Below are 27,012 nucleotides of genomic sequence, written 5' to 3'. Positions count from 1 at the left end.
CGGTGAACGATCAAAACTGAGCACGGGAACCACGTCATATTCGCCTGTTACTAGGTGGAAAGCGGGCCGCCACTTTGCAGTGCGGCAGTACTCGGATTTACCTGTTGACTGCGGATGGAACTTGCTTGATTGACCAATATCTTTCCCTGGGATGATCTAGGGATGACGGTGGACAGTTCCTCATATCATGTATGATGAGAATCGGGATATTTACTATTTAGTCTCCACACCTGTACCGTATAGGGCATTACAGGGGGGCCTCGTCCTTCTGCATAAGGGATATGTCTGGATATGTACGCGGTCGCCTTACTGTTGCTGATTAGGGGGAAGACATAGGTACGTCAGGGCATACGGGCGTAGGGTCTTTGCAATACCACGCTAATATCAGTACCTTGTCATCAGCTCGAGTTAGCCATCTAGCCTCCTGATCCATTTCAAGAATGCCCTGTAGCTGGCAGTGCCGTCTATACGACATGCCATCGTGATACCAAACACGATGCGATGGATCAATGTATCTCGCGACGAAGTGGTTGTTATTCCCATAGATCAAACCCTTGAGAGTAAATACCGATGAGGTGCTCGGGTTCGAATGCACTGACAGATTTATTCTCGTCTCGGGGACTATATGCACATCGTCGATGCTTAACAGCAGGAATGGAGGTATTTTGGAGATTTTCATGGAACGGATCATCCTACCTTGGCACATGTTGGTATCACAGGTAAGATTCCTTGTTGGCGATGGATACATGTACAGAGCATGCCGCAGACCGTACGTTGTGGCACATGTTTCTCGTAGGAAACTGTTGCTCAATACCGACGTTAGTTCCCTTAGTTGCAAGTGATGTTCCGGTTTATAGATGTCACACGTGTCGCATGTAAGCACGGTTTCGCCGTACAATTCGTCGCTTCTGAACAGTTCACCTACGAGGTCGTGGATGAAGATAAAGGAATGCCCGTACGGGAAAGCCAAAGGATTGGCGCGGTTAAGATCCAAACGAATCTGATCTCTGATTTGTTCCATAGGGAGTTCTTCTCTCGAGTTTGAACCATTTGAGGTCATTGAAACTAGCAACTGTAAATAAGTGCTTTGGGTCGCAAGTAAAGACTTCCAAGTCGGAATGTCTTCGAAAATCGTATTGATCAAAATAGTGAACACAGCATCGTACGCGCAACTATAGTGTTGACTGTCCCATATAAACCCCACAGGAATGTCATTGGATCGAGCAGTGTTCGAAGGGCGATTTCTTTTTGAGTTGCGGGTAGGTTCTTCGGTTCTCAATCTTTTCAGACTAGGCTTCGATATCGGTTTGATCCTCACCTCTTTTCTGTCGTCATTCTTATTACTTTCGCGGCCTAGGATCGTATCCAGCTTGGTCCTTATGGATTTGTTGACGGTATAGAAAGCACTATAGTCGTTCAAATCAGGTAAGAGGCTGTCTCCGGCTACCGGGTTAAGCGATTCATGCCACTTGATCCTGCGTTCTTTATGCGAGTGGTCCTCGGCCGTGAGAAATGAATGTATCAGCGGGTAACGCATGTCACAGGTAACTGCCTGGTGCAATTTTTTCGAATGCCGGAGCTCGGTGATTTTGTCAAGAATGGCGAGCTCCCTTAATTCCTGCCGTAGCCGACCATCTTTGATCCCACCGGTTATTTTGGACTCGTCGAATTCGGTTAGAATAATAGTCCCATTCGCGTCCGAGCTTCTGGATAGGCTCGTGTACATGTGATGAAAAGTTCTACTATTGGACAAATCTATTACATTCTCTTTCCTAGTCTTACCTTGAGACGCGTAATCTGTCATCGAGAAATTTGGGAGTACATTTACTTGGTCTCTCTCGACTCTAATTCGTGTATCATCAGGCAACAGGCAATTGGCAGGATTCTTGGATCGTGGTATAGGCACTACATTTTCGGCTAAACCCTTAATCTGTATTGGTTTGGGAGGATTAATGAGTCGGACGAACAAGGTTTCTAGTACTTGTGAGTTATAAGGGCCCGTGGTACTATCCCATCCTACGACGATTCCTTCTTGACCTTTTGTTATGCATAGTTCGGTGGCGTCGTTATTCCGTAACATAACAGGCATTCCAATACATATAGACAGCATCCCAGGAATGTGGTCGGTAGCATTTGGATCTAACTTCCAGAGAACTTTCTGCAGCGCTTCTGTCATCCTGTTCTTATTGGACTTGCGGTTTCCTCTGCCTTTTGAAGTTGTAACACCCGGTAGTTGAGTAAGGGAGTCTATAGATTTGAACTCAACTATTTTTTTGCCGTTCTCCAACGCGAATCGTCTAGCACCATCCTTGTTATACTGGTCCTTGAAATTATTCAAGGATGTTATAATTGATACATTTCGGAAGCGCCTGCTCCGCAGCAGGTGCGCATTTGAGTTGTTCACAATCTTAGACTTGAGAAAGAATATATCTTCAGGTGTGCACGATGCATATCTCATATTCTCTAGTGCAACTCGAAGCTTGTCATCGTCTTTCGACTGAGTTTGTTGTCTCATGTTTTGAGTAAGAATGACTACAGTAGTAACTTGATGCCACAGAAACTTACCTATAATGGCTGTTTCCATCCATTTCTTTTTCGAATCTTCATTTGTAGGGCAGTGGGAGTACAAGTAATGGCCGCCAGTGGGAGGTAACTGTGCAAAGTCGCCGGCAAATATCATATTGACACCTCCGAAAGGTTCGTCACTTTCACCCGTTACCTTAGAGAGCCTAGTGCTAATGTTATATAAATCAGAACACGAAATCATTGATACTTCGTCTAAGAAGATGTAATCAACACCAGCAAGACGCTCGCGGGCGTCTAAAACAAGCGCAGACTCGCTTCTGATAGGTACGTCATCAGATTCCGAATTTGATCGATTAATGATACCTAGAGCGGAATGATAAGTTGATCCGTTCAATAGGGCAGCTGCGGTGCCCGTTGGAGCTACCACCATAAACCGGTGCGACTCGCTTCTAGAAGAAAACATGCTAATAAGAGCTTTGATTACCTGGGATTTCCCGGTACCTCCCATACCTCCGAGGTACATCTTTAATTGCTCCGGAGAAGGTGAACAAGCGTGATTAGCCACAATTTTGAAAGCTCTGGTCTGTTCTTTGTTCAAGGAGAATTTGGCGATTGTTGAGTTTACAATATTCGTATCTCTTTCACACTGAGCCTTGTAATCATGAAAGATGTATGATTTGTCTAATAACCGAACGACTCCGTCCCTTGTACGACGCCATTGAGAAAATGGGGCAGGTGGCGTGGTACCGTCATATCCGTCTTTGTTCGTTTTTATTGAAGCTATGCTTTCCAATCTACTCTGCTGTCTTAACGTGATCAGGTGCTTTTTGGTGGACTGCACTATGTTTTTCCAATGGGATCCAGTAAGGCTGGTCGAAATATGCATATCCATACATTCTTCATTTCCATTTTCCTCGCCACTTTGTTCTGGAATGTCGCTACTGCCCAGCCAGTTTAATCTTTCCAAAATTGCACGTGCTTTCATCTTGTCACGATCATTCCGTTTCGATTTGTATCCGGAGATTAATTGGATATCAGAGCAATCGACTGCAGAAATCTTGTCCATCAGTTCTTTCATAAGAGCTTCGACTTCACCGTCGTCTGTTTCATCCTCTTCGAATCCTTTAAAAGGATTGAATAATCGAACGTTGGTCGCTTCTTTTCTCTTTTGTTTAAGAATCTTATGATAATCATCTCTTTCGTCTAAGCATTCATAGCGAACATTGAAGTTAGACATCATTATCTTATGTTCTGTAGTAAACGAGAACGAGTCGAAAGCATCTTTCCATGTCTGCGTCGACAACTTGAGATCTGCAGGCGTTCTCCAAGGCTTGAATATTGTTAACATAGTCACGTAGTAGTAATTTACATCACCTTGGTCTTTCCGCGGCAGGGCACCTCCCATAAAGTTAGGGACCTTATGAGTACTGGACAGCGGGTCGAACTTCACGTGGTGGCTATCACACTGGGGATGTTCAGGGAGGAATCTCGACCACTTCGATCGGACCTGATCATCACTGTTCGTGTTAATACTTGTCAGCCTTTCCTGTTCACTTTTGTTCTTATTTTTTGAAACCTTTTTTTTTTTCGACGCATCGAATCCATTCTATAAGGCTTACACGAGATAGTTGTAGAGGACGATATATATAATCGTCAACATTGGTCCAGGGAACGTAATCACCGCCCTTCTTTTTCAGCACGACTGTATCTTCCTCCACGTCTTCTCCTTCCAGTGCTAGAGTATGATTTACGATAGGTTTGCTATTATCGTCACCAAGAGACTCACTACTTGTGAGCACATGACGAACGTAACTACGCCACCAAAAGGACACAAATGTATGACTAGAGTAGTGATCAGGATTACCGAGGAGGTACATACATGCCATTGGGCTACCTATTTCCATTTTTGAAGTGAGATTGTTTGAAAGCTTGAGTATCAGGCGCCTAGCTGTGTCTCTCCTAGCTTCAGAACTATGCGAGTGCTCGGCCAAGTGAGGGTTTTTCTGGTATATGTCGTATGCAGCTGAGAATATCTGATGCGACTTTAACATGGACTTTGTAATGTAATCAGTTACATATGAAACTATGGCTTTGATGGCTGTTCCCGATAGAAGATTACCCACGTCAGTATTACATCGGAGCAAGTAGGTTAGACAAGGGCTAAACGTGTTCATTGAACTCTCTAGGTGGCGCAAGGTGACGTGTCCATCGGAATCGACTGTAGATTGTGTATGTACTTCTCTCGGAAATCTCGCCTTACAAATGCCATCCTTGTCTAAGCAAGCTTTCTTCTGAACAACGATCTCGCTACTGTTGGAATCTTTCTTTTCATAGGAGTACCTGCAGGAGTGCACGTTACAACGAACAAGTAGGTCATCCACGGTTTTCTTATACTCATTCCACCATTCTAGTCGTCGATCGCAAGATACACATTGACCCTTACCGCAAAAAGGACTGTGCTTAGTCGAAAGGGATTCGGGAGGAGGAGTAGGTAGCGTTAAAGTGGGATCTTTATAACCTTCCACTACTTTACTAGTCGACCCTTTATGTACAAAATGTATTCCGTCCGTACCATCGGATGGTGGAGCAGGTACGAGTTCCTTTACCATTTCCAACGGTCCCTGGAATAGTTCACCTTGATGGCATCCTTCCAGATAGTGTCGCGAAGAGCGAACACTAAACCAAACCAAACCTTGAAACCAGAGCGGAAGTGCCAGAGAGCTGAGAGCGAGGAGAGAGGCGAGAGCGATGAGTGACTTTGTAAGCCAGAAAGCTATGCGGATGTATTGACGAAGAGGTCAAGCTGAGGAAATACAGAGCAGACTACCTAGCTTATATACCTATTCTACAGTCTACATAGCCGCGATGAGTCAAAATGACAAACAAATGGCGAAACGTCTAAGAACAATAAGAAAGGTCATGAGGCTGCGCGAAGGCTGCGCGAAGAACAAGGATGAAACAATAATGGAACAAGAGAGTGTCAGAATGAGTCAAGAGGCAGTGCGTAACAATAAGAACAATGGAAGTGGGGCGAAGGGTAATACGAGGCAGTGTTCCATGAGTGAAAGAGTCCATAGAGGGAATAAAGGAGCGAAGGAATAGGGGCAAGCGAAGACGATAAGATGCGAGACAGATCAGATAAGATAAAGTGAAAAATAGGGGCTGTACCGGCTGTTCACGACATTACCCCCCTTCTAAGCCTCATCGTCCTCGATGACCAACGGTAGGCGGCGTCCCAGTTCCCAGTCAAAGTCGGTAGGCGGGGCGTCGGTGAAATTCTCGAGTGGGCGCCATGGGAGAGAGCTGAAGATGGTAGCGGAAATTCGGCGTGGTGCAGAGGGGTGTCGCTGGTGGAACTCCTTCACGATCTCGGGCGCGTGCTCCAAGTTCTCCTCCGGTTCCCAAGTGTCGTCCGTCGACCCATAACCCTTCCAACTGACCAAATACTCCAGTTTGCGATTCTTTCCTCGACCTCTCCAACGGCTGTCCAGGATGTCGTGAACCTCGTATTCAAGCTCCCCCTCCAGTTCGACAGGCTCAGGCGGGGGTGGCAAAATGCCATTGACATCATTGCCTTTCCAGGGGGAGAGCTTGTCGACGTGGAACACAGGATGAATGCGGGGAGAGGGACGGGGGAAGTTCGAGGCGGTAGTCGAGGTCGCCGATGCGTTCGGTAATCTTGTACGGGCCGAGTTGGAGGTCGCCGAGTTTGCGGGACGGAACCTTGATCTGGATGTCCTTCGCGTTAAGCCAAACGTAGTCGCCAACCTTGAATTGATGAGCCGTTCGCTTGCCGGACTCGTACGCATCCTTCTGCTGGGCCTTCTCGAGACGTAAGGCAGCTTCCACATCCTTGCGGGCTTCTTGTAGCTGCTGAACACGTTTCATCAACGGGGCGAAGGTCGGTCCGTTTGCCAATGGGGATGTTGAAGTGGGGAATATACCCATAGAGAACTTCGAAGGGTGAACGATCATGGGCAGAGTGGACGCGGGAGTTGATCACGAATTCAGCCATCGGTAGGTGCTTGTCCCAGTCATCCTGTCGGCGAGAGACGTAAAGACGGAGATACTTCTCGATTTCCTGGTTGGCCCGTTCGGTTTGTCCATTGGCTTGAGGGTGATAGGCGGTGGTGAGGTTGGACTCGATTCCGAGGCGCTTGAGGAGGGTGCGCATGACCTTAGAAGCGAACTGAGGGCCTCGATCACATGATGAACCGGAGTGGGAGACCATGGAGACGGAATACTTCTCGGTAGTAAATGTCTGCAACGCCTTCGGTGGTGATGTCGGATGTACAGGGGAGAGCATGAAGAACCTTGCTGTAGTGATCGGTGAAGACGATGATCGCGTCGTGTCCATGGGCTTCCGGTAACTGGGTGATGAGATCGACTCCTACTGTCTCCCAAGGCCCTTCGGGAACGTCCAAAGGCCGGGTGGCAGCCCGCGGGTGCTGGGTATGCTTTCTCCGGGCGCAGACATCGCAACCGTCGACGTACTTCTTGACGAAAGCCCGCATCGTGGGCCACCAGTACTGTCGTTCAACTCGCTCGAGGGTTCCGTGCACTCCGGGGTGTCCGGACGTGGGGTCGTCATGACACTGCTTGAGGACATCGCGCCTGAGTTCGTCGTCCGGGGGTACGTACACACGGCCCTTGTAGTACACAAGGCCGTGTGTCCTCTTCCCATTCGGGAAGTCCAGATGTGAGACGGCGAGGTCCTGACTTACGGAGCTGGGCGAGTCCGTCTAAGACCTGAGATTCACGGGCGCTGGCTCGACGCAGTCGGTCTTCGAGGGGGTTGGCAAGGACGGTGTGGGCGGCTGCGAGCTTGGCAAACAACTCTGGTTTGAGAACGACTTGTTGTTTGTTATCCTCGGCGTCTGCGACCTGATGAATGTCGAGGCGGGACAGGGGATCGGCTTGGGTGTTGGCCTTTCCGGGACGATGGGTGAGCGTGAAGTTGAAACGGGAAAGATAGAGGGACCACCGGGCCTGTCGTCGACTAAGGTCTTGTGCCGTGCGCCAGTATTCCAGGTTGGAATGATCGGTGACGATCTCGAACGGTTTGGGGAGTCCTTCCAGGAAATGTCGCCAGTCCTTGAGTGCTTCGATGATAGCCAGCATTTCTCGGTCGTAGATTTCGTAGTTGCGTTCGGCTGGTTGCATGGGAGGCGGAGCGGAAGGCAACAGGATGCCAGAGTCCATCGTCGAGCTTCTGAAGGAGGGCTCCTCCAGTAGCAAAGCCAGAGGCGTCTACTTCAACGCGGGTTGGACGGTCGGGGTCCCATAGTGTCAGTATTGGAGCGGAGGTGAACGCGTTTCGGAGGGTGTCGAAGGCTTGTTGTTGCGGTTCGTTCCACTGCCAAGGGATGTCCTTCTTGGTGAGGTCGTTGAGAGGCCGGGGCGATGGTAGCAAAGTCCTTGATAAAACGGCGATAGAAGTTGGCGAAACCCAAAAATCCACGGACGGCGCGAAGGTTGCGGGGAACAGGCCAGTTGCGAACAGCTTCTACCTTGGCAGGGTCCATACGGACTTCTCCCTCCCTGATGACCAGACCGAGGTACTCGATCTCCTCCCGCTCAAACTCGCATTTCTCCGGACGAAGGTAGAGGTCGTGTTTCTTGAGCCGATGGAGGACCTCGTGCACGACTTGGCGGTGTTCGTCAAGGGTGGCCGTGAAGATGAGAATGTCGTCCAAATAAACAGCGACCTTTCCTGAAGCGATGAGGTCCGAGAATATCGAGTTCATGAGGGCCTGGAACGTTGCTGGGGAATTGGTGAGGGCCGAAAAACATGACCAGGGGCTCAAAGAGTCCTTGGTTGGTGGCGAACGCGGCCTTCCATTCATCTCCTTCCTTGATGCGGATGTTGTTGTAGCCCCATCGAACAAGTCGAACTTGGTGAAATACTTGGCACCACGGAGTCGGTTGACGATGTCAGAGACGAGGGGAAGTGGATATCGGTTCTTCACCGTGATCTCGTTGAGCTTTCGATAATCCTGGACGAAGCGGAGTTTGCCATCTTTCTTCTTAACGAAGAAGACCGGGGAGGCGAGGGGCGATTTAGACGGTCGTATGTAGCCTTTCTTGAGATTCTCCTCGAGGAATCGGTTCAGCTCCTCCTGCTCGTTCTGCGACATGGGGTAGACCTTGGTGCGCATGGTGGCCGGTGCTCCTGCAACGAGGTCGATGGCATGATCCCAAGGCTTGTGTTCGGGGAGGGCGATGGGACTCAGATTCGGAGAAGACGGAGGCGTGCTGTCGGTACTGGGGAGGAACCATCTCTTCGAACGACTTCTGGGGCTTGGCCTTCTGGGACTTCTCGGCGATCTGTTGGGAATAGGTGAAACCAGCGGCGCACCAAAGTTCGTCGCCTGTGTCTTCCATCAACCCCTTACGAACCCATCTCCGCCGGGTCATTCGGTTAGCGCGGATGCGGCAGAGAGGAGGCGCGCTTGGTTCAAAGTCGGGGTCGGGCGCCGGGGACTCGTTGGTAGGAACAGGCGGATCAGGGTCGTTGTAGATCTGTTCGATAATAGCATTGCCGGAGGGTGGTTCCTTTCGAGGGGGCTGTGCATCTTCGTCGGGGATTTCTTCGATGGTAACACTGGAGACACGAGGTGGGGGAATCTCCAAGGTGCCCTTGCGCCAATCAATCTGGGGGTTGATCTTGCGAAGCCAAGGAAGACCCAAGATGACATCCTCTCCCCCGAGATCGGTGATGAGGAAGTCCGTCCATTCGGAGTAACCGTCAACCGTGAGTTCCAAGCGAGCGAAGTGAGTGATGTGTCCAGCCTGATTTGGGGTCCCATCAATATTGAGGAGCCGAATGGGGTGTCGGAGTGGATACGTGGTGATCCAGATGCTTTTTCCACAAAAGGCTTGTCCAAGAATTTGCCAGTAGCGCCACAGTCGATCATTGCTGCGGGGTCCGCCGTACGGTTTCTGCCTCTGAGTCTGATGCGAATGCGAAAATGCGAGGAACCGGGGTGTATTTCGCGCACAGAGCTAATAGTACAGGAGTAAATCGAGTCATATTCAGAAACAGCGTACGACGGTGAAAAGGGTGCATGCTTTGCAGCACGAACAAGCACCCGCTTCAAAAACCCTTCTGTTGGATATTCTCGAGGCGCTCCAGGATGTCCTGTTGGTTCTTCTGAGCGACCAAGAGATCATGCGAGGGAGATATTGGGCGCGGTGGCAGCAGGCGGGGCAGGAGAAGTGGCGGCGACAGTGGCAGAGGGCGTGGGAGAATCATCAAAGAGCGAGAATGGGGCCCTCGGAGGCGGCGGCTAATGCGGCGACGTTGGGACTGTTGGACCTCTGCCCGGAGGGTATCCCCATGTACCTGTCCTGGCAGACCTTTTCGGAATGTCCCATACGGTGGCAGTAGCTGCAGCGCAAGGAGCCATGGTTGCCGTCCTTCTTGACATGAGCGGTAGACCCACAACCGAAGCAGCGTCCCCTCATGGCCTGGAGGTATTCCTCGCGGGAGCGGCCATTGGGTCCGGTGCGAGTGGCGTCAATGTCCATGGCATACGGGTCGCGAGCGGGGGCAGCACGGGTGGAGGTCGACGGGGTCAAAAAGGAGGTATGGGTACCGTGGAAGGTGAAGTCGTTTTCGTTGACGATGTCACAGTATTCCTGAAGGGTGGTGGGCTTCTGATCCTTGGTGACGATACGGAAGTCCAGCAGGGTGCGATCGCGCTCGTTAAGCTTGCGTCGGAAGCGAGCGATGCCATCCTTTTCAGACAAACCAGTGCGGGGGAACACCTCTTGGAACTTGGCAGCGAACTGGGAGGCGGACTGGGAGCCTTGCTTAAGGGCTTCGAGTTCCGCTTCGGCGGCCTTCTCCTGATCAGCAGGCTGGAAGCGCTTGCGGAAAGCTACAACGAATCTCCGACCATTCCTCCCTGAACCGGCCAGGGGTTCTTAGCCTTGTTGGCGTCGGTGGCGGCTTCGTGCTTAGCGATCTGATCGAGATACTGGACTGCCCATGAAGCGGCGTTACCCTGGAAGTACGAGAGCGCTGCCGAAATCCACTTCTTGCCATCTCCCTTCAGCTCGGGATTGGCTGAGGCCCAATTGGAGAAGTACTGCAGGAAGCGATGGGTGTCGGATGGGTGGCCCTTGAAGGGTTCGGGTTCCTTGACAGGGCTGCGTGTGGAAGCAGTCTTGTTCGAGAGTTTATCAAGGGCCTCCTGGATACGCTGAGTGGTGCGTTGCTGTTCCTGCAGCAGCTGAATGAGGGTTTCGTTGTTCATCGTGAGATCAAGAGTGCCGGTGGTGTTGGGGTGAGGTGGAGTAAGGGAGGTTGGTTGGGATTTGGGAGGCGTCTGTTCTGAACGTGGGAGATCAGATGTGCCCTCCGATTCCCGAGTGGTATGAAGGGGTGGACGGATCGGACGTGTGGTGTAAGCGGAGGCGGGGGCGGGGGTGGGGTAACCTTTGAGACGTTGAGCGTAAGTGTCGGTAGAGGCGGTTGATAAGGCGGAGTGAAGGGCTTGGAAAGTCTGGAGTGTGGGCTGCGGATTGAGGGCCTGGGCGACTTCTTCTTCTTCTACTTGGTCGTCGTCGTCGTCGTTTGCGTCGGTGAACCTAACTCGGTTACCAACTCTTCCTGATGGGGATGTGGGGGCGGACTGATAGGCTTTGTGCGGGGTCTCGGGTGAGTCGGTGACGTTGCTTCCTTCTTGTTCCTGAGGCGGGGGCGTAGACGGCGGATGGGCTTCACGGAGTTTACGGGCGTTGGATTCGGTACACGGAGTAGCTGCAACTCCTTTGTTAGTGAGCGCGTTGATCTTCTGCCACTGGGACTGGGTGGGCGGAAGAGAGTAGCGTTCAGGGCAGGGTTGAAGTGAACACTGCTCGAAGTTGCCGTTCCTGATGTGGTAGTCGAAGATCCAATCGTTGGCGGGGTCGGTGCTTCGAGCGCAGAAGTGCGGACTTCCTACGCAGCTAATCTTGACGGTGGTACGGGGTGGTAGTTGCCAGAGTGAGACCTGATCGGCAGGTCAACCAGAAGGACCAGAGTAACGGCGGGATGCAGGGACAACGATCGGCGTTGCCAGTGCACAGGGGTAGCTTGACCTAATGTCGCGAAGAGCGAACACTAAACCAAACCAAACCTTGAAACCAGAGCGGAAGTGCCAGAGAGCTGAGAGCGAGGAGAGAGGCGAGAGCGATGAGTGACTTTGTAAGCCAGAAAGCTATGCGGATGTATTGACGAAGAGGTCAAGCTGAGGAAATACAGAGCAGACTACCTAGCTTATATACCTATTCTACAGTCTACATAGCCGCGATGAGTCAAAATGACAAACAAATGGCGAAACGTCTAAGAACAATAAGAAAGGTCATGAGGCTGCGCGAAGGCTGCGCGAAGAACAAGGATGAAACAATAATGGAACAAGAGAGTGTCAGAATGAGTCAAGAGGCAGTGCGTAACAATAAGAACAATGGAAGTGGGGCGAAGGGTAATACGAGGCAGTGTTCCATGAGTGAAAGAGTCCATAGAGGGAATAAAGGAGCGAAGGAATAGGGGCAAGCGAAACGATAAGATGCGAGACAGATCAGATAAGATAAAGTGAAAAATAGGGGCTGTACCGGCTGTTCACGACAGATAGGATATTAGAGCCTGTTGAAACGCCTCGTCTTTGTTAAGAAGCCTGTCACGAATTTCACGAGGTGACAAACTTCCGCTGATCCATATGAGCATATGCAGATGGAGGGTTAGTCGACCCTGCTGCTCTACAGTTCCGTAATATGCGGATGTTTTCCCGTAAAGTCCTGATCCGGTTTGAGAACCTACTCCAAGGACGTGCTTGACAAACATCCGTACCATAAAGTCAAAGAACCTGGCTGCAGCAACCGGGTTGGAAAGAATCAATCGATCTCGAACAGTCGAAGATAAAATCTTACCGTCAAATTCGATTCGAGAACCCGCATAGTAGATACATATAGGGTGACGCCCATCAGCGGGGGAAAGCGTTATAAACCATGTGGGAGCCCCCTTCCACGATATTAGAGACCAAAGTTCTGTTCTTAACTTTTTCTTACTGGAGATAGAGCCCATTGTGGTATGACTTACATGGTCCAGATCATCTATCAACTTGAAACACACCTTCTCGTCTTCAGTCTCAGGTTTGAACAGTTCGCCATTGGCCAAACGACTGCTGATCGATTTCAGTACCTCTTTGTTTACAGACTTAATTCTTTTAGAAATATCGTTGAACTTACTTCGTTTCGCTATAAGATGGCTACACGTTGCATTGGACTTTATTTGTTCGTGATTGAAAGCTATCATAGGGAAATAGAAATCCGTCTGGAATCGTTTATCCCAGTACATTAGTAACCACCTTTTGTGATCTAACTCGGAAACTTTTTTCTTCAACGTCTCGACACCTACCCCTCCCATACCATAAGGAAACAACCAGGGAAACATCTGCGGGTATAAGGAAGGGTTCTTGTACATACTCATTGGCTCCTCGTTTCTTCCTACTCCCAACATCTTCCCTCCCGAAACAAGATGCTCAAGTGCTTTCGCTTTTATCGATTTCATAGAAAGTTCCATGTACTCTGTCCCAGTTATACCGTTCACTATAAAGGGGCACGCACCCTCGCTGTTAGCAACGTTCACTTCTGTTTCATGTTTACTCATTTGAGAACGAAGAAGATCGGTCGGGTCTTTATCTGACTCTACTTTTCGATGATCTACCACCACGGGGATCCCGTTCAACGGGTACCGTTCTAGATTGTCCTTTGATATCTCAAGATCAACGTAATTTACGTGGTTTAGTTTAAGCCACTCCAGAGCGTTCGCAACTGCATTTCTTCTCACTAGCATAGGAGTTCTTCTGAATTCTTCATCGGTCGGTGAGTTAGATCCTATAAAAATGACAGCAAGAATCTCGTCGAGTTCTTCCAGGCTAGGTGGTAAACGGTGGTATACCTTTACCACAGGAGTAGCAAACATGATTGCATTAGCTATTAGCTTGGCCCGACCTGATGCCACACGTACAAGACACCGATTATGGCGAACGCGAGTAACAAGCATCTGTTCTGCAAACGTAAGGACTTTGAGTACTTCTGGGACTTCTCCTATCCAGAATCCATTAGCCAATGCGTACTTAGGTCTTTTTCCTCGTTGCAATGTGGTATTGCATGTTATGCACAAATTTTTACACCTTCCATCGACGACCGGTCCAGTGGCAGGGACAAAGGGATGGTCAGAAGCTAACCGCTCATTTCGCATAGCGGAAGGTGACTCCAGGCACTGCAAATTGAGTTTAGAAGAATCCAGCGGAACCAGTTTCGTAAGAGGAGTGAGCTGACCGCAACACGCACATCCATCTTCCTCGATTAACACCGGTTGGGAGTCGTCGCAAAATCCACGCACAATCTCTTCAATAAGGTGGTTACCAGGGGGAGGAGGGGGAAAAGGAAATGATTCATGTTTACTGCTAGAAATAGGAGAGGACACAAGCTGAATGCGACGAAGCAAAGCTAATTCAACTTTACATTGATTAAGGGGGCATTGGTGGGTCGACAGCTTATGTTCGAGAGTGGATTTGCTATCTCTTGCGTAGAACTTGATGTTATGTCTTCGCATCGTGTCTTGTAAAGAGATCAGAGACATACAGGACGCTATTAAAGAAAAAGGTATATTCGCGGCTAGTTTGTCGGGTTCCTTGGATACGATCTCCAGACATTCTACCAGAGGGACCAGATCAACGAACTCGTACTTATCTTCGACCTGGACATTCGAGTTCCTGGACGTGACGACGGGATGTTCCTGAAGATCTGAATATAGGAACAATCGTTTGGTCGTATACCCCCCGCCAAAGCGAGTGAAGTCGTTTTGCGATTCGTTGTCTGTGTCTTTGATTTGGCAAGACGTAACTCCTGAGATCGAAGGAACTGGTAAAGATCCATTACTGTGCGCAGCTGTCATGAGCTCGTATCCAGATAGCAACTTTAGCCCATGATTCTCTGCCGGTAGCAGGCGTGATAAAAGATCCTCTGCAATGAGCAGGCGACTGTATACAGGCTTCACTGCGGTACCTGAAGATTGTGAAGAACGATCAATGCTGGGTACGCCTGCCGACAATAAAGGAGCAAGAGCTGTGGTCGACAGTAACGGGTACATGGCACATTAAAGTTCGAGGCCAATTTGTACGAGGGATCAGGTGGATTATAGAAGAATAGGTTTGCACGAGGGACTAGAATGCCAGTCGACTGGTTAGGTTGGTCACTGGAAAGATGATGGCGTGCGAGGGCTGCGGAGTGAAGGCTATAGAATGAAGACGGCAGAATGAAGGCTGCGCCGCGGCCCGCTACGGAACTAGGTTCAGAGCAAGCCCCTTGTTTCGGTCCGGACGCGGCCAGACACCCTTCAATGCATTGTTTCGCTGCGTCAAACGAATTAGGACACCCTCCAGTTGTTTTCACGTTATCGCTGTAAAGAATATTGAAAGGCGTGTTACTACAAAGCTCAAAGGATTGAGTTCATCGGCCAAAGTCATATATATAGGCGAGTCGACATCCAAAAGGAGCGAGTATTGCCTACCCCAGTCGGAAGGCATGCAACGATGTTGTTCTTTAGACGAAAGGCGGTGACGATCTTGAATTGGGACAAGCTGAGCCGTGTTCGAAGGTACTCCATACCAAGGGCTCTGACTTCGGCATAGTTCCAAGAATTACATTGAGAAGGAGGGGCGCCATAACGATCTGAATTGGAAGAGAAGTGGCGCGTTAGAGTAAAAATTCGGGTTCAGAACCACGCTGGTTTGGGGTCGTGTCTGTTTATTAGGATCAGAACGCGTCAACGCGCGCCACAATGTGATGTGGTTGAGCTGTTGGGCATCGGTCGTGTGAACACCGAGAGTCGGGGACTCAAACGATTGCCATTCTCTCTATCGCTTGCAGGTATGTTTAGTCGCTGTTTGTATTGACGAAATATTCGCAATACATCGCTCATTGCATTTCATGTCATTCCACTACACATACTGGACACAGCAAAAGCGATACAATATGGTGGTATAAGGAGCCCGAGGGAGGCCGACCTGAAATAGAAAGTCCCGACGTGTGCATTATTTACTTTGAACGATGCCGGACTTTGCCGCGAGCGCACAGCTCGGTTTCTGGGTTTCCTTCTGACCACTCCCGACGAAACGATCGACAGCAATAATTCAACGGATTTTGAAGTCACTATTCGATATCAAAGGCATAATGTGCGCAAATCAACGGTAATTCCTATTCTATTTCAATTTGTTGTGCCAAAACGCAGGTCTGCCTAGCAAATATAGCCTCCCGATATTTTTTTAGGGCAGGATCGAGTGATTGGTGGAGACGAAACTCAACATGTCTGGAATGACGTCATGGTGGGTGACGGCCTCCGAGCTCACCACCCTCTCCCTTCCTTCAGACAAAACTCGACATGTCTGGAATGATGTCATGGAGGGTGACGGGCTCCAAACTCATCACTCTCTCCCTTCCCTCATCCTCACCGTAATTCAATTTTAAAGCTCTTGTGAGTTTTCCGGTTTGATATACCACGAAAAACACTCACCCTCCAGAAGCTAGTCATGGCATATTCCGAAGTCGATCTACAGCTCCATGACTGCCGCAATCGCGACCGACGAAGGAGCACTGTCCTTGAAGCCTTCAACCATCCGCTACACCCGAAAACGAATCCCGGACGCTCGTTCGTTATATTTTCGACCCCAGAGTACGAGCGGATGGAGGAGGAGCACACATTCGAGAAGGGATTGCGAAAGCCGGAAGGTTGTGACGAGGAGTTGATAGCAAATGGTACGTTCAATCAATCCGTACGAGGTCAAGCATAATTCGACCTGAGCCGGCTTTGTAGGTTGGGTGGAACTCGGACCGGGGGACTACCTCTTCTCAAGGAACACTTTAGGAAGTGGTAATCCAGAGGACGACACGACTAAGGCGTGGGTGGTAGGACGGTAAGTGCCTGTAACTGTCACTTGAAAACGCAGATACTCAGTAATTTTAGTGGGTTACAAACTTCTGAAGATTTGGGAGCGCTCGACAACGCGGTGGAATTGTTACTGGGAGCAAAAGAAAACAGGACCGATACGGAAGTGCATATTGAACGACTTCGACCTCGGGTAGACGGTATCAAAGGCGGGCGATGCTATCCTATGGCCAACTCGTACGAGAAACAGAGGGAATGTATGGCGCCCTGTGCAAACGTCAAGATTGGGAAAGAAGAGGGCGAGGTGCACAAAATTGCACACGATCTGACACGGGTACGTGGCATATTGTGTTTGCTGCGGCAATATTCTGACACGGGAGCAGGCAACGACCAAAATGGCGATGCGAAGTATGGACGAAGCACCCGAACGAATTCAGACCTGCCTGCGCGACCATGCTAATAGACTAGGACTTCCGTGCGTGGGGACAGACACCAACTACGCGTTTCACGCCATCCAGTTAAACTTAGCACCTGCAAAGTCATCAGATAGCGGTGCGTCATCCCTTTTAACAACATCGGGGCCCCGGGGGTAGTGTTGACTTATTGAACAGGGAGGCTGGGCGAACATATGGGACCGTTCGGAGATGAACACTACGACAATAACGACTGCCCACCCCATTACACCTGCATGGTAGTAGGCTCGCAGCTCCCCGACAATTACCACCCCGGTCGATTTTTCCTTTTAAGGGACGGATTCTTTACTCGACTCGAATGCGGATCGTCTTTTGTTTTCAACGGGCGAAATTTCCATGTCGGCGACGCACCGCACCCCCTGAACAGCGGTGTACCGGAAAAGTGGGCTTATCGAGTCATTGTTGTGCACTATCCTCCTCGAGGCATGCTCAGCGATGATATCGGTCACTTTCTGGGGTTCCTACCCAGAGCGATTTACGAAATTTCTCCCGAAATGAGACGAGAAACGTAAGGTCTCATCACTGTGGTCCACAACGATCCATTAACGATTGCTTGCGTTCAGGTCTGGAGGCGATCCGATTCATCGAGGAAACCATGCCACTTATTTGCGCGAGGGGCATGTCATCATGACGACCAAGTCTCTCGCGCAGTTCACGGCCCAGTCTCTCTATCTCAGCAATTCGTTTGTGGTTAAACAAACGGACTCTAAACCCGACATCAAGATAGATAGCAAAAAGTTTTTGGAGGCATTCTCTTTCAAGAACGACGAGGGGGAATGGGAGCCAATCGAGGACTGGACGATGGCGCCGCAACATCCCGGAAGCGAGGCAAACGACTATACGCGACGTAGACAAGAAGCGGCAAATAGGATGAAGGAGCGAGAGAGGGAGGTGGTGAAGCACATCCCTCAATGTTTCCTTGGGTTGGACAAAGACGATCAGGGGGTTCCGATGGACGAAGATACAGACAATGAATCGAACATTCCGGCGGGTAGTGCGCGAGTTTGCGGTGAGTCGTCTCTACTCAGATGGAGCATGTTCTCATGTACGGACACGTCACAGATTCTCCGGGATGCGAACCAGTCGACGACGACACATCGATTGCACGCCCTACCCAAGCTAGTGAAGAAAGAGAGCCGGGTGTCGTCTCCAGTCCCTGCGCCAGCACCAGAAAGAGGAAGAGGACGGACGACAGTGACGAGTCAAGCACATATGAAGAAGCGCACAGTACAGAGGAGGTAGAAGGGGAAGAACATATCAGATCGAAGAGTAAACGTCTTGCAACAGGTGAGGGTGCCGGGTCGGCTGTTGGGTGTGTAGCACTAACCGTGTTTGCAGCACAGGGGAAGGGTAAGGGAGATGGAAGCACCGGATCGAAGAGCAAACAGAGGGATAAAGGGCGAGGAAAGGGTGACGGAAAGGGAAAGGGAAAGGGAAAGGGAAAGGGAAAGGAGGGAACAAGCGTCACCGAGGACCGAGCTGGAATTTCGACCGGGGGGAGACAAAGTCCGGTTGCAGGTGAACAGGACCAGTCGTCGTCGATCGGTGCGTTGGTTCTCCAAACCGAAAGCTGTATTCTCATCACATGGGTTTTCAGGGAAGGGACCTGGACGGGAGAATGCTGTTGATAGGGAGCATACACCATCAAGTAATACTCGCTGTACCAAGACAGGGCAGAGTCCCGCAGGTATGGTCAAGCGTCGATTCATATCGTACACATACTGAAGTGTGTTTTAGCGTCGTATACCTTTATACGTCATTGCTCTATAGAGGATCTCGAGGTCGAGGTTTACCACGCTCGCAAGGAAACCATCGTGACCCAAGTAACCGACACGGAACTCTCATATACACCATGCCCGAATCTGGAAGAAGTGCTCGACCGGTTGAAGACAAGATCTTGCTCGTCGAAGACATTGGACGATGTTAACCAAGTCCAGACGAGTGCCCGCGCTGCCGAACATTCGATCAACAAAGACGAACGTCTCCTACGTGCCCGAAAGCTTGCACTTATCAGAGCGGAGTCGGCTGTCTGGGAATGGGTCGACAAAACGTTGAGGGAGAAGGTTCGGAGTACAGTTGAAGGTAGCCCCGCGGACGAAGAGTGGATCGACAGGACCGTGGAAGCTACGACGAATATGTTTGTACAGCGAAAAAAGGAGGTGCTGTTCAAGGCAAGCGAGATGGGTTTTCTCGGCCAGTGTACGGAGGACGAAGTCGTGTTGTGTAATTCCGAGTCCTCCAAAATGTTTCTACCAGGAGGGCAAGATATTGTAGGAGCGGTGGAGGAGGCTGTCCTGAACGTTGTGGTGCAGTGGATGGGTCTTCCAACGCGACGCCGCCAGCGAGGGTGGTTCGTAACGATCGTAGCAGACGTACTCGGTCCGGAGGCTCTTACCTTGGACTGGGGTTGGAGCATGTACACCGATTTTCGTCCATGGTACCTCGTGAAAAGCAACAAGGTTTACAAGGCCAGAACCCTACGACGTAGCGATGCATCCGGCTTCGAACAGGCGCTACGCTCTCATCCCATAACCAAGGCGGACACCATCGAAGGGCGTCTGTACAGGACTTACCGGGGTTTGCTGGACGGATCTCTTTCACCTTCGAACACGATGACGCCTATTTCAGTTGACCCAACTGCGTGGGGACGACTATGCACGATGCTCGAGCGATGTCTGGTGTACGTGCAGGACAGACCATCGATCACCAACGAAGGTTTTCAAGGGAAGCTGATCGACGATGCCGATTACTACCTCGCGTTTCGAGAACACGCTCCCTCCCGTGTCCAAACTCGAAGTACCATTTTTCATTCATCGACTATTCGCACCAACGTCGGAATATTCAGTGCTGTGGTTTGGAGGGGTATTACTTATAGAACTCCATTCGCGACGAATCACCGACAGGTTTTCAAGTCTTACAACGATTTCATCGACACCATACGGAGCGTAGTCAACGACGATCTAACAACACCTACCACTGAAGACGATTCCTATTTCTGCAGAGGCGATGCGTACGGCTCCCGAAATCCCAACCGATCCATCCAAAACGCATCCGCATACTGGAAGACCATCACAAAACGTCATTGGCCTCGAATGGCAGCCAGTAATCCCACTTTCCAAGAGTGCTGGCAGTGGTTTAGACCCGCAAAACAGAAAGACCACGATCGACTTTTCCCCCAGCTCGGCGATCTTGGTTCCTACCTCCTCACGGCAGATCTCGCCTACGCAAATGTGTGTCAATTCCCTACTGTTGATGAATTGGCGTCTGCCATAGTCGAACTCAACAAGGGTGCCATGAACGGATTGAAGCGCCTGGGATTCATCCGTGGAAGGGAGAGGTCAAAGAAGGATAAAGTAGCTGTGGTTTCGGAGGCCCTTCGCTCGTTGGACGCATTGATTCGGGAGTCGTTCGGGAAGGACGACTTGAACGAAGCAGGCTATGACTTGATCTGCCTTGAGCACATTCTGTGCAAGTTTCAGCGTACCTACAAACTCCGTGACATGTAGAAAGATAGGACTAATTGTGTAACATAAGACCTCGATTGCTCTCAATACAGGCGATAACGAGAATAGACCTTAGCGAGGTAGTATGTATATACAGACCATTACTAGCAATACACGATGAACGAATACAAAGACGGCTGTTATATGTATTATTCACAACTAAGTATCAACGTAATTACTATAACTACGATAAGGAAACGCTATAGAACTACAGAAACAAAGGACTAACTAAGAACCACGGGAAGAAGGCGCCAAGAGTAGAAAGGAGAGACCGCAGGTAGAACGCAGATTGAATCCCCCGTCTACTTCCGAATCCTCGTATTTTGATTGTAGGTTGCGGGAACACCAAGAACAACAACCCATAGAACGTGAAAGACAATTTTGGGAACCCCATTTCTCTCAAACCAGGACGAGGTATACGCAACAAGGCAACAGCTGCGCAAAGGCACTTCTCCATGCCATGTCGGTAGAATCGAAGAGAGTCGAGGAAGGTCGGTATTGGGATTGAAAGGAACATTTCTTGCGTCGTATACTGGCACTGAGGGAGAGGGAGAGGGAGGAGAGGGATAGGGGATTTAGAATATAGATGCAAGTGATAATACGACGGACGAACCATCCTCATCATGGTTGTAAGGCGCCATTCGCCTAACACTATTTTTCTGTTTCACAGGGCTTTTGTACGATTTGTCTTCAACATCTCCAAAGGGGTTATCTGTATGATACGACGCTAGATATCCAGAATGAATCAGATCAGCATCAATCGGTTCATAGTATATGATCTTACCCCCTGCTCTGTTGTCTGATCCACCGCCTTCAAATCGAGACTTTGTCTGGAATTGTATCTTGGTACCGACTACTTGCGCTTGAAGATTATCGTGATTAAAAACTGTCGCATAGAACCCGTTCCACCGCTCCCAGTGTCCCCTATTCATTATCCCACTTATGAAGCGTGTGTCTACTTCAGCACGCAGTTTAGATTCGACAACACCTATGACCGAAACGCCGGCCACAATGCCGATTTTGGGACGATGAAGCTCGTAGCGAGTGAAGTTGAATCGATAGATGACGATCGACCGGACTACGAATTCGGTAGCATCCGCAAAACTGGGATTATAGTACTCTCCACTGATAAAAAAGGTGAGGCACTGAACAAGAAGGCTGGTAAAAGAAATTAACACAATTATGAGCATCATAGGAGAATGAAGTCCAACGTACTCTAAGGCGAAAGTCTTGGGAAGTATCTTTTGCCATGCACTGATAGACATGACAGGAGTAGGGTCGTCTCCCGTCGTCTTCCAAGTCTTGAGCGATCCTTCTCTGCAGATCAAAGAGTAATAAGAGGCGAGCGAAAAATAAGGGAGTAAATGTACACACTTGACAGGAAGGACCCCTTCATACAATTTGCGACGAACAAGGTAAGGGTCGCGGACAGTGTCAAGAAGCATAGGACACTGGTCAGGGAGCGAGCTATTAGATACGAATAAGAGTGACGAGCGTAAGAGTAGTGACTGCGAGGAAAATTAAATTCATCCAACCTCTTGTCGACGGTGAAATTGTCATAAACATCGTCGTTTTTTTCTGGTACACCCAATTGTTTGAAGGGGTCTTCGAAGTCTTCTTCGCATTCCTCAGGGACATCCGCAGTAACTGTCTTGTCCATGTCCTCATCCACCTCTTTACCTTTCCCTTTATCTTGGGACAGCACTAACTGACTAAGAGGGACATCGTCTGCACTGCTATCGCTGGAGGGAGTGCTGAAGTAACAAAGAAATATGAGATATAGAATATACAAACAGGTATAGGAAGCACTTACGGTGAGATCGCGTTCCTAGCCTTCTTCTTAGAAACAGGACTCCCCGACGTATCAAGTGCGCGTTTTTTGGACTTAGAAGGAGAGGTAATGTTCACCTGTTCCTCTCTATAAGGAAGAAATAAGTATAAGATCCGTGTGCAAGGAGAACAAAACATCTTACGTCGGTGAGACGGTGGCCGATGCTGGCTGACCCTGCTTTTTGGCTGAAGACCGGGTAGTCCTGGAAGACATGTCGCACTTTACCGAGCCTAAAGGAAGGTGGGTTCTATGTAAACGCAAGTGAGCAACAGACCTGGGTTTAAATACAATTCTAAAGATCAACCTGAATGCGCAGCAGACGGAGCAGTCCCGCAGCTGCAGCGGTTGAGTCATGATGCGATGACTCGAAGAACAGTGAATACTGCAGACGAGACCACCGAATATGCAAGAATCTCGCCAAGAGCGAGAATATGACGCAGAGAACGGTAGTTGGAAGGTTCCAAAGAGCTCCTGGACGAGTCAGGTAGATTAAAGGCACAGCAAACAACATCGACCGAGTCACACTCGAAATTAAGTACACGGGATTGACCGATACTGATTTACGAAATTAGAGCCAACCCAAACATTCCAACCCGACCTATCGGGTCTCCCGAACGGATATAAAAAGGAGGCGGAAGAGTGATCTCGACCAGAAGAACAACCGACCATGAGCGGCTACGAGATCGACGAGTTTTACGACAAGCATGAAGCTTCTGCCAAACTGCAAGACTTAATTGACGAATGCAATAAAGGGGAAAAAACTAAAGACATGCAACTGTCTACCAGTAAAGTGCGACTGCCAACTTGCTTCAATGAACAGCAGTCCTCTAACAATTCATGGTAGATCAAAACCGCGTCCGTCAAGAGAATATCACGACCCGAGAGCTGGCGAATGTACCAAGTAGTAAACGACGAACCAACGGAGATTGTCTTTAGAATTCAAGGCATTATACAGTCCAAAGAACTTCCCCCTGTTGGACGCAACATGTGAGTCTTCAAAGTCGTCATATCCTTCTGTCGATGAACAGCATAACTAACGTGATAAATACCATAGAAACAGGAGCAACAGGGCCAAGAAACACCTGCGGCAGCAAGTAACAATCTTTGGTTTTGGAGCTCCTTTGTTTCAGAACTTCGCCGATTCCGTGGAGGCGATGTATATCAAGTACGGCGACTTCATATCTGACGGTCACCTGGAAGAATGGTCCCCTCCTACCGATGGCGACAGTGTCGGATTTGACGTCATAAACCGATACTTCACCCACGCCAATTACGCTACAGGAGAACCTCAAGTCCCATTCCATGAAACTGTGGATCCTTTCGACGTACTCAAGCAGATGGGAGGAGGAAATTACGTCCACACTCAAGATAACCACGTGGATTACATCGAACGCGTGATCGCAGAAAATTCCAAAGACTACCAGTGTGTACTATGCAGTTTCTATATAATGGTCATGTTTCCAATTGACTCGAATCAAGGTACAGAATTGTTTCGCCCACCGTTTTCAAAGTGGGAGATATCGTGGAGTGCGCATTGACAGCAAGGTGTTACCCTACCGGAAACAGTAGAGTCAAAATGCGGTTGATACTTAAGGCTCTGGTACTCATAGATCAGCAATTTCGCGAAGTAAGTCCACTAGTATTGAAATTATGGCTTGTAAACTGAACTTTCTGTAGAAAGCTTGCATCTTGAGGATGCGAAACCGAATCAAAGCAAAGCCAACGTTCACGAGTCTGAAGAGGCCTGCAATATATGATATCGAGGAAGATATAAACACGAGCGAGAATGCCATGTCCCGAATGAGACTCGACTGAAAGTTCCAGAAAGTATATCAGCGGAAAGAAGTTTGATAACATGTAGTAGGGTTCAAGCGCTCGTACAATGCCGATAAGGGTATAATAAATACTATATAAGGCAAAACTACAACTTGATGAGTGATCGTTCCAATATCGGACGAAGTGCGGGGAACAATACTCTCGGGCCAATAAGAAAGTAGTCACCCCAAAGGAAGACCTCGGTGAGGACCTTGGGAATCGGATAACGGGGATCTAAAACATCGGACCGCACACAGGTAAAGGTATATGACAAGCTAATTACGGACGAGAGCAAGTTGACAGGTACAAAACCAAGAAATCTGCGACGTATCGGAAAATAAAGTCTGCGCTTGACAAACCTACAATACAAGAGGCATCGAGCAAGAAAAGGCAGAGATGGACGGTGCACACAGAACAGATGTATTGAGCAATAGGAGCAGTAGACTACAGGGGTATGCAAACCTACCAGTAACCATATGCAACAGGACAGATACTCCGAATCACGATCGAGAGGAGTCATTTGAATAACTGCGCAGCAAAGCACCCGTATCCAATATGACTGAAGTCCCGAGCCACGATTGACTGGAGTCATTCGAGTGGCGGTAATATATCAATGACAATTTTTTTTTAAAAAAAAAAAAGGATGAAAAAGGAACAGGTAAAAAGAAGATTCAATGATCGGTGCACCATAAACAGTTTTATGAGCACATATAAGGGAAACATTCAGGCACGCGGAAATCCAGACAAAAGATAAAAGAGAGACTGACGAAGACCGTACAAGTCGCCACCAAGAAACTCACCCCTTTAAACACGTTTGAACACCAACCTCCACGTCTTGCATATCACTTTTTTGAGTTCAAAGGTATAATTTCACCGTGCAAGAAGTAAACTCGAAGTTGCTTACTGACCTGTGTGCAGCATCAACGCCTTGACCTAAGGCAGCACGGAGAACAGTTGCATCAACTCATCGAATCTCAAAGGTTAGTGTTTTAAGTGGACAGTTCTCTACGTAAACTAACGTAGTACGGCTAGTGCAGGATGGAGAACGACGTACCTGTACCCGCGCTGATCGACTATAACCTACATCGTGCGCTTCTGCAATGCTCAGTAGATCATGTCGAGGTCGAGCAACCTGTGGTATCTCTCCCGACCAACGACAATGGCATTGCCGCAGATTCAACCAGAAACCGAGTCAGGTTCACTATAGACCCCGAACCAGACACGGAAGAAGAATACAGCAACTACCGACCAGAAGAAGGGGCCAGTTCAGCTTCCATCGCCTATTCAGGACAAAGTACGGGCGCCATGCATGTAATACCGACAACGACCTCGTACAACACCAACAATGGAAACACATCAACCAGCGAAACGACACTGGCCAACCCTATTTCTGTTCAAGTACAGAGTCTCGGCGCCAACTTGTCGTCACAATCAACGAATCCTGCAAGCAACTACAGACACAGAGTCCCACGTTATCCTAATACACACTTCCGATGTGCTCGATGCCATAAATGTATCGCAATTCATGGAATTTGTAACATATGTAACCAGATTCACGGTGAGTCCACGACAGCGATACATGCGAAACTGATACTAACATGTTTGCAGTTACAGAGAGAGAGAGCAAATTCGTGACAAAAATACCATACGACATCTTGGAGGTTATCATGATCAACATGAACCCCGCTCACCTACTCAAGTTAGCAGCAACTTGCTGGCACTTTCGGCAAGCGGTCGCGCTCTGGCTCAGAAACAACACAGTGCGTCTTATAACGGAAAGAGGCATTTCCAACACCTCGAGGTTGTTGCATGCAGTCGACCGCTTCAAGTGCATTATAGCCGGTCCGGACATGCTCGGTATATGGTTTCCGGGCTTAGAATCCAAGACGGGTTTGCATATTTTCGTACCCAGCAGCTACAGAGCACAGAAGGAGATTCAGGTCATACTTCAAGATCACGGATTCACCAAAGACGAGATTCAACAGAGACTCATGGACGACAACCCGTACCAGGCCAAAGCAATCTACCCCGAATTCGGCGCGACGGTATTTGGAGTCGAGCATTGGAAGAATACTGGAGGGTTGACGTGCTACCTGATTATGTCCAAGTTCGCAGATCCCCTGGCCTCGTTAGCAGAGCTGCCAAACACCATGTTCATGCTGGGGACCGACGGCAAGGACGCTATCATGATGTATCCGAGGTACACGCTAAGGTTGGAAGGCGTGTCGAACTACGACTATTTCGGTCACGAAGTTATCGATGAATGCACCCACTACGCCAATCACGGCTTCATTACCTGGGATCACGACACCTTCTCTCCCGTCACACCCCACTCGTCTTGCGGATACAATATAGATTGTCTATTCGCAATAAGGAACTCACACGATCACCAAATCCTGCGCACTCGACTACGCCCAGCTGACAAAATAGAGAAGGCAATGAAACCAACTCGATGGCCACGACCTCTCACTCTATGGAGGCTGCGATGTCACGATATCTGTGGCAACCATCCTTTTCCGTACGACCTGAACGCCAACAAAGCACTGTACCAGTGCAACTCGAAAATCATAAGTAAGTGTCGTTACCAATGGTCGACTCGGGTACAACAGCTTTATACTGAAACCCGGGATCAGCAGACTAACCGCAGACGTTGAGGACCGCGAAATAACGAAACGATCTGAACATCTCGCAAGCACGGATACTAATACGAAGGCGTAAGGACAGGAGAAGGAGGGGGGAAAAGGGAAGACCAGAGACTAAAAGTCAAGGAGAAGAAACTCACAACCAACGAAGAAATTGAAGAATCCAATTGTACATATCATTTTGGAAGGCTGCACTACAAACGTACATACAATCGCTCTACGAAACCAAGTAAGAAACTGAGAATCCAATTGTACATATCATTTTTGAAGGCTGCACTATACACGT

General features: G+C 49.2%; 5 protein-coding genes across 5 annotated transcripts; 3 read left to right on the top strand and 2 right to left on the bottom strand.

The window, feature by feature from the left end:
- Nucleotides 1-341: 341 nt before the first annotated feature.
- On the bottom strand, nucleotides 342-4,186 carry CC1G_14080 (hypothetical protein; the record flags this gene model as incomplete). Its single annotated transcript, XM_002911502.1, has 6 exons — nucleotides 342-378; nucleotides 600-621; nucleotides 697-1,072; nucleotides 1,319-2,490; nucleotides 2,566-4,043; nucleotides 4,146-4,186. 6 exons carry the CDS (start codon nucleotides 4,184-4,186, stop codon nucleotides 342-344), a joined length of 3,126 nt encoding a protein of 1,041 aa, XP_002911548.1.
- An 11,696-nt stretch (nucleotides 4,187-15,882) lies between these two features.
- Nucleotides 15,883-20,441, top strand: CC1G_06028 (hypothetical protein; the record flags this gene model as incomplete). The annotated part of the gene is made up of 11 exons (XM_001829767.2): nucleotides 15,883-16,029; nucleotides 16,098-16,332; nucleotides 16,391-16,490; nucleotides 16,541-16,796; nucleotides 16,846-17,014; nucleotides 17,074-17,443; nucleotides 17,499-17,944; nucleotides 17,998-18,222; nucleotides 18,274-18,480; nucleotides 18,533-18,622; nucleotides 18,673-20,441. The coding sequence occupies 11 exons, from the start codon at nucleotides 15,883-15,885 to the stop codon at nucleotides 20,439-20,441; spliced, it is 4,014 nt and encodes a 1,337-aa protein (XP_001829819.2).
- A 299-nt stretch (nucleotides 20,442-20,740) lies between these two features.
- On the bottom strand, nucleotides 20,741-22,482 carry CC1G_06027 (hypothetical protein; the record flags this gene model as incomplete). Its single annotated transcript, XM_001829766.2, has 8 exons — nucleotides 20,741-20,976; nucleotides 21,052-21,165; nucleotides 21,223-21,596; nucleotides 21,654-21,755; nucleotides 21,813-21,905; nucleotides 21,974-22,192; nucleotides 22,252-22,356; nucleotides 22,412-22,482. The coding sequence occupies 8 exons, from the start codon at nucleotides 22,480-22,482 to the stop codon at nucleotides 20,741-20,743; spliced, it is 1,314 nt and encodes a 437-aa protein (XP_001829818.2).
- Nucleotides 22,483-22,936: 454 nt separating this feature from the next.
- CC1G_06026 (hypothetical protein) lies at nucleotides 22,937-24,084 on the top strand (the record flags this gene model as incomplete). Its single annotated transcript, XM_001829765.2, has 5 exons — nucleotides 22,937-23,059; nucleotides 23,114-23,256; nucleotides 23,324-23,692; nucleotides 23,836-23,896; nucleotides 23,947-24,084. The coding sequence occupies 5 exons, from the start codon at nucleotides 22,937-22,939 to the stop codon at nucleotides 24,082-24,084; spliced, it is 834 nt and encodes a 277-aa protein (XP_001829817.2).
- Nucleotides 24,085-25,682: 1,598 nt separating this feature from the next.
- CC1G_06025 (hypothetical protein) lies at nucleotides 25,683-26,725 on the top strand (the record flags this gene model as incomplete). The annotated part of the gene is made up of 2 exons (XM_001829764.2): nucleotides 25,683-26,655; nucleotides 26,718-26,725. The coding sequence occupies 2 exons, from the start codon at nucleotides 25,683-25,685 to the stop codon at nucleotides 26,723-26,725; spliced, it is 981 nt and encodes a 326-aa protein (XP_001829816.2).
- Nucleotides 26,726-27,012: the final 287 nt, after the last annotated feature.

The sequence above is a fragment of the Coprinopsis cinerea genome (assembly GCF_000182895.1).
Source record: "Coprinopsis cinerea okayama7#130 chromosome 3 map unlocalized cont3.3, whole genome shotgun sequence".
Lineage (NCBI taxonomy): Eukaryota > Fungi > Basidiomycota > Agaricomycetes > Agaricales > Psathyrellaceae > Coprinopsis > Coprinopsis cinerea.
This window is presented reverse-complemented; position numbering and strand designations above follow the sequence as displayed.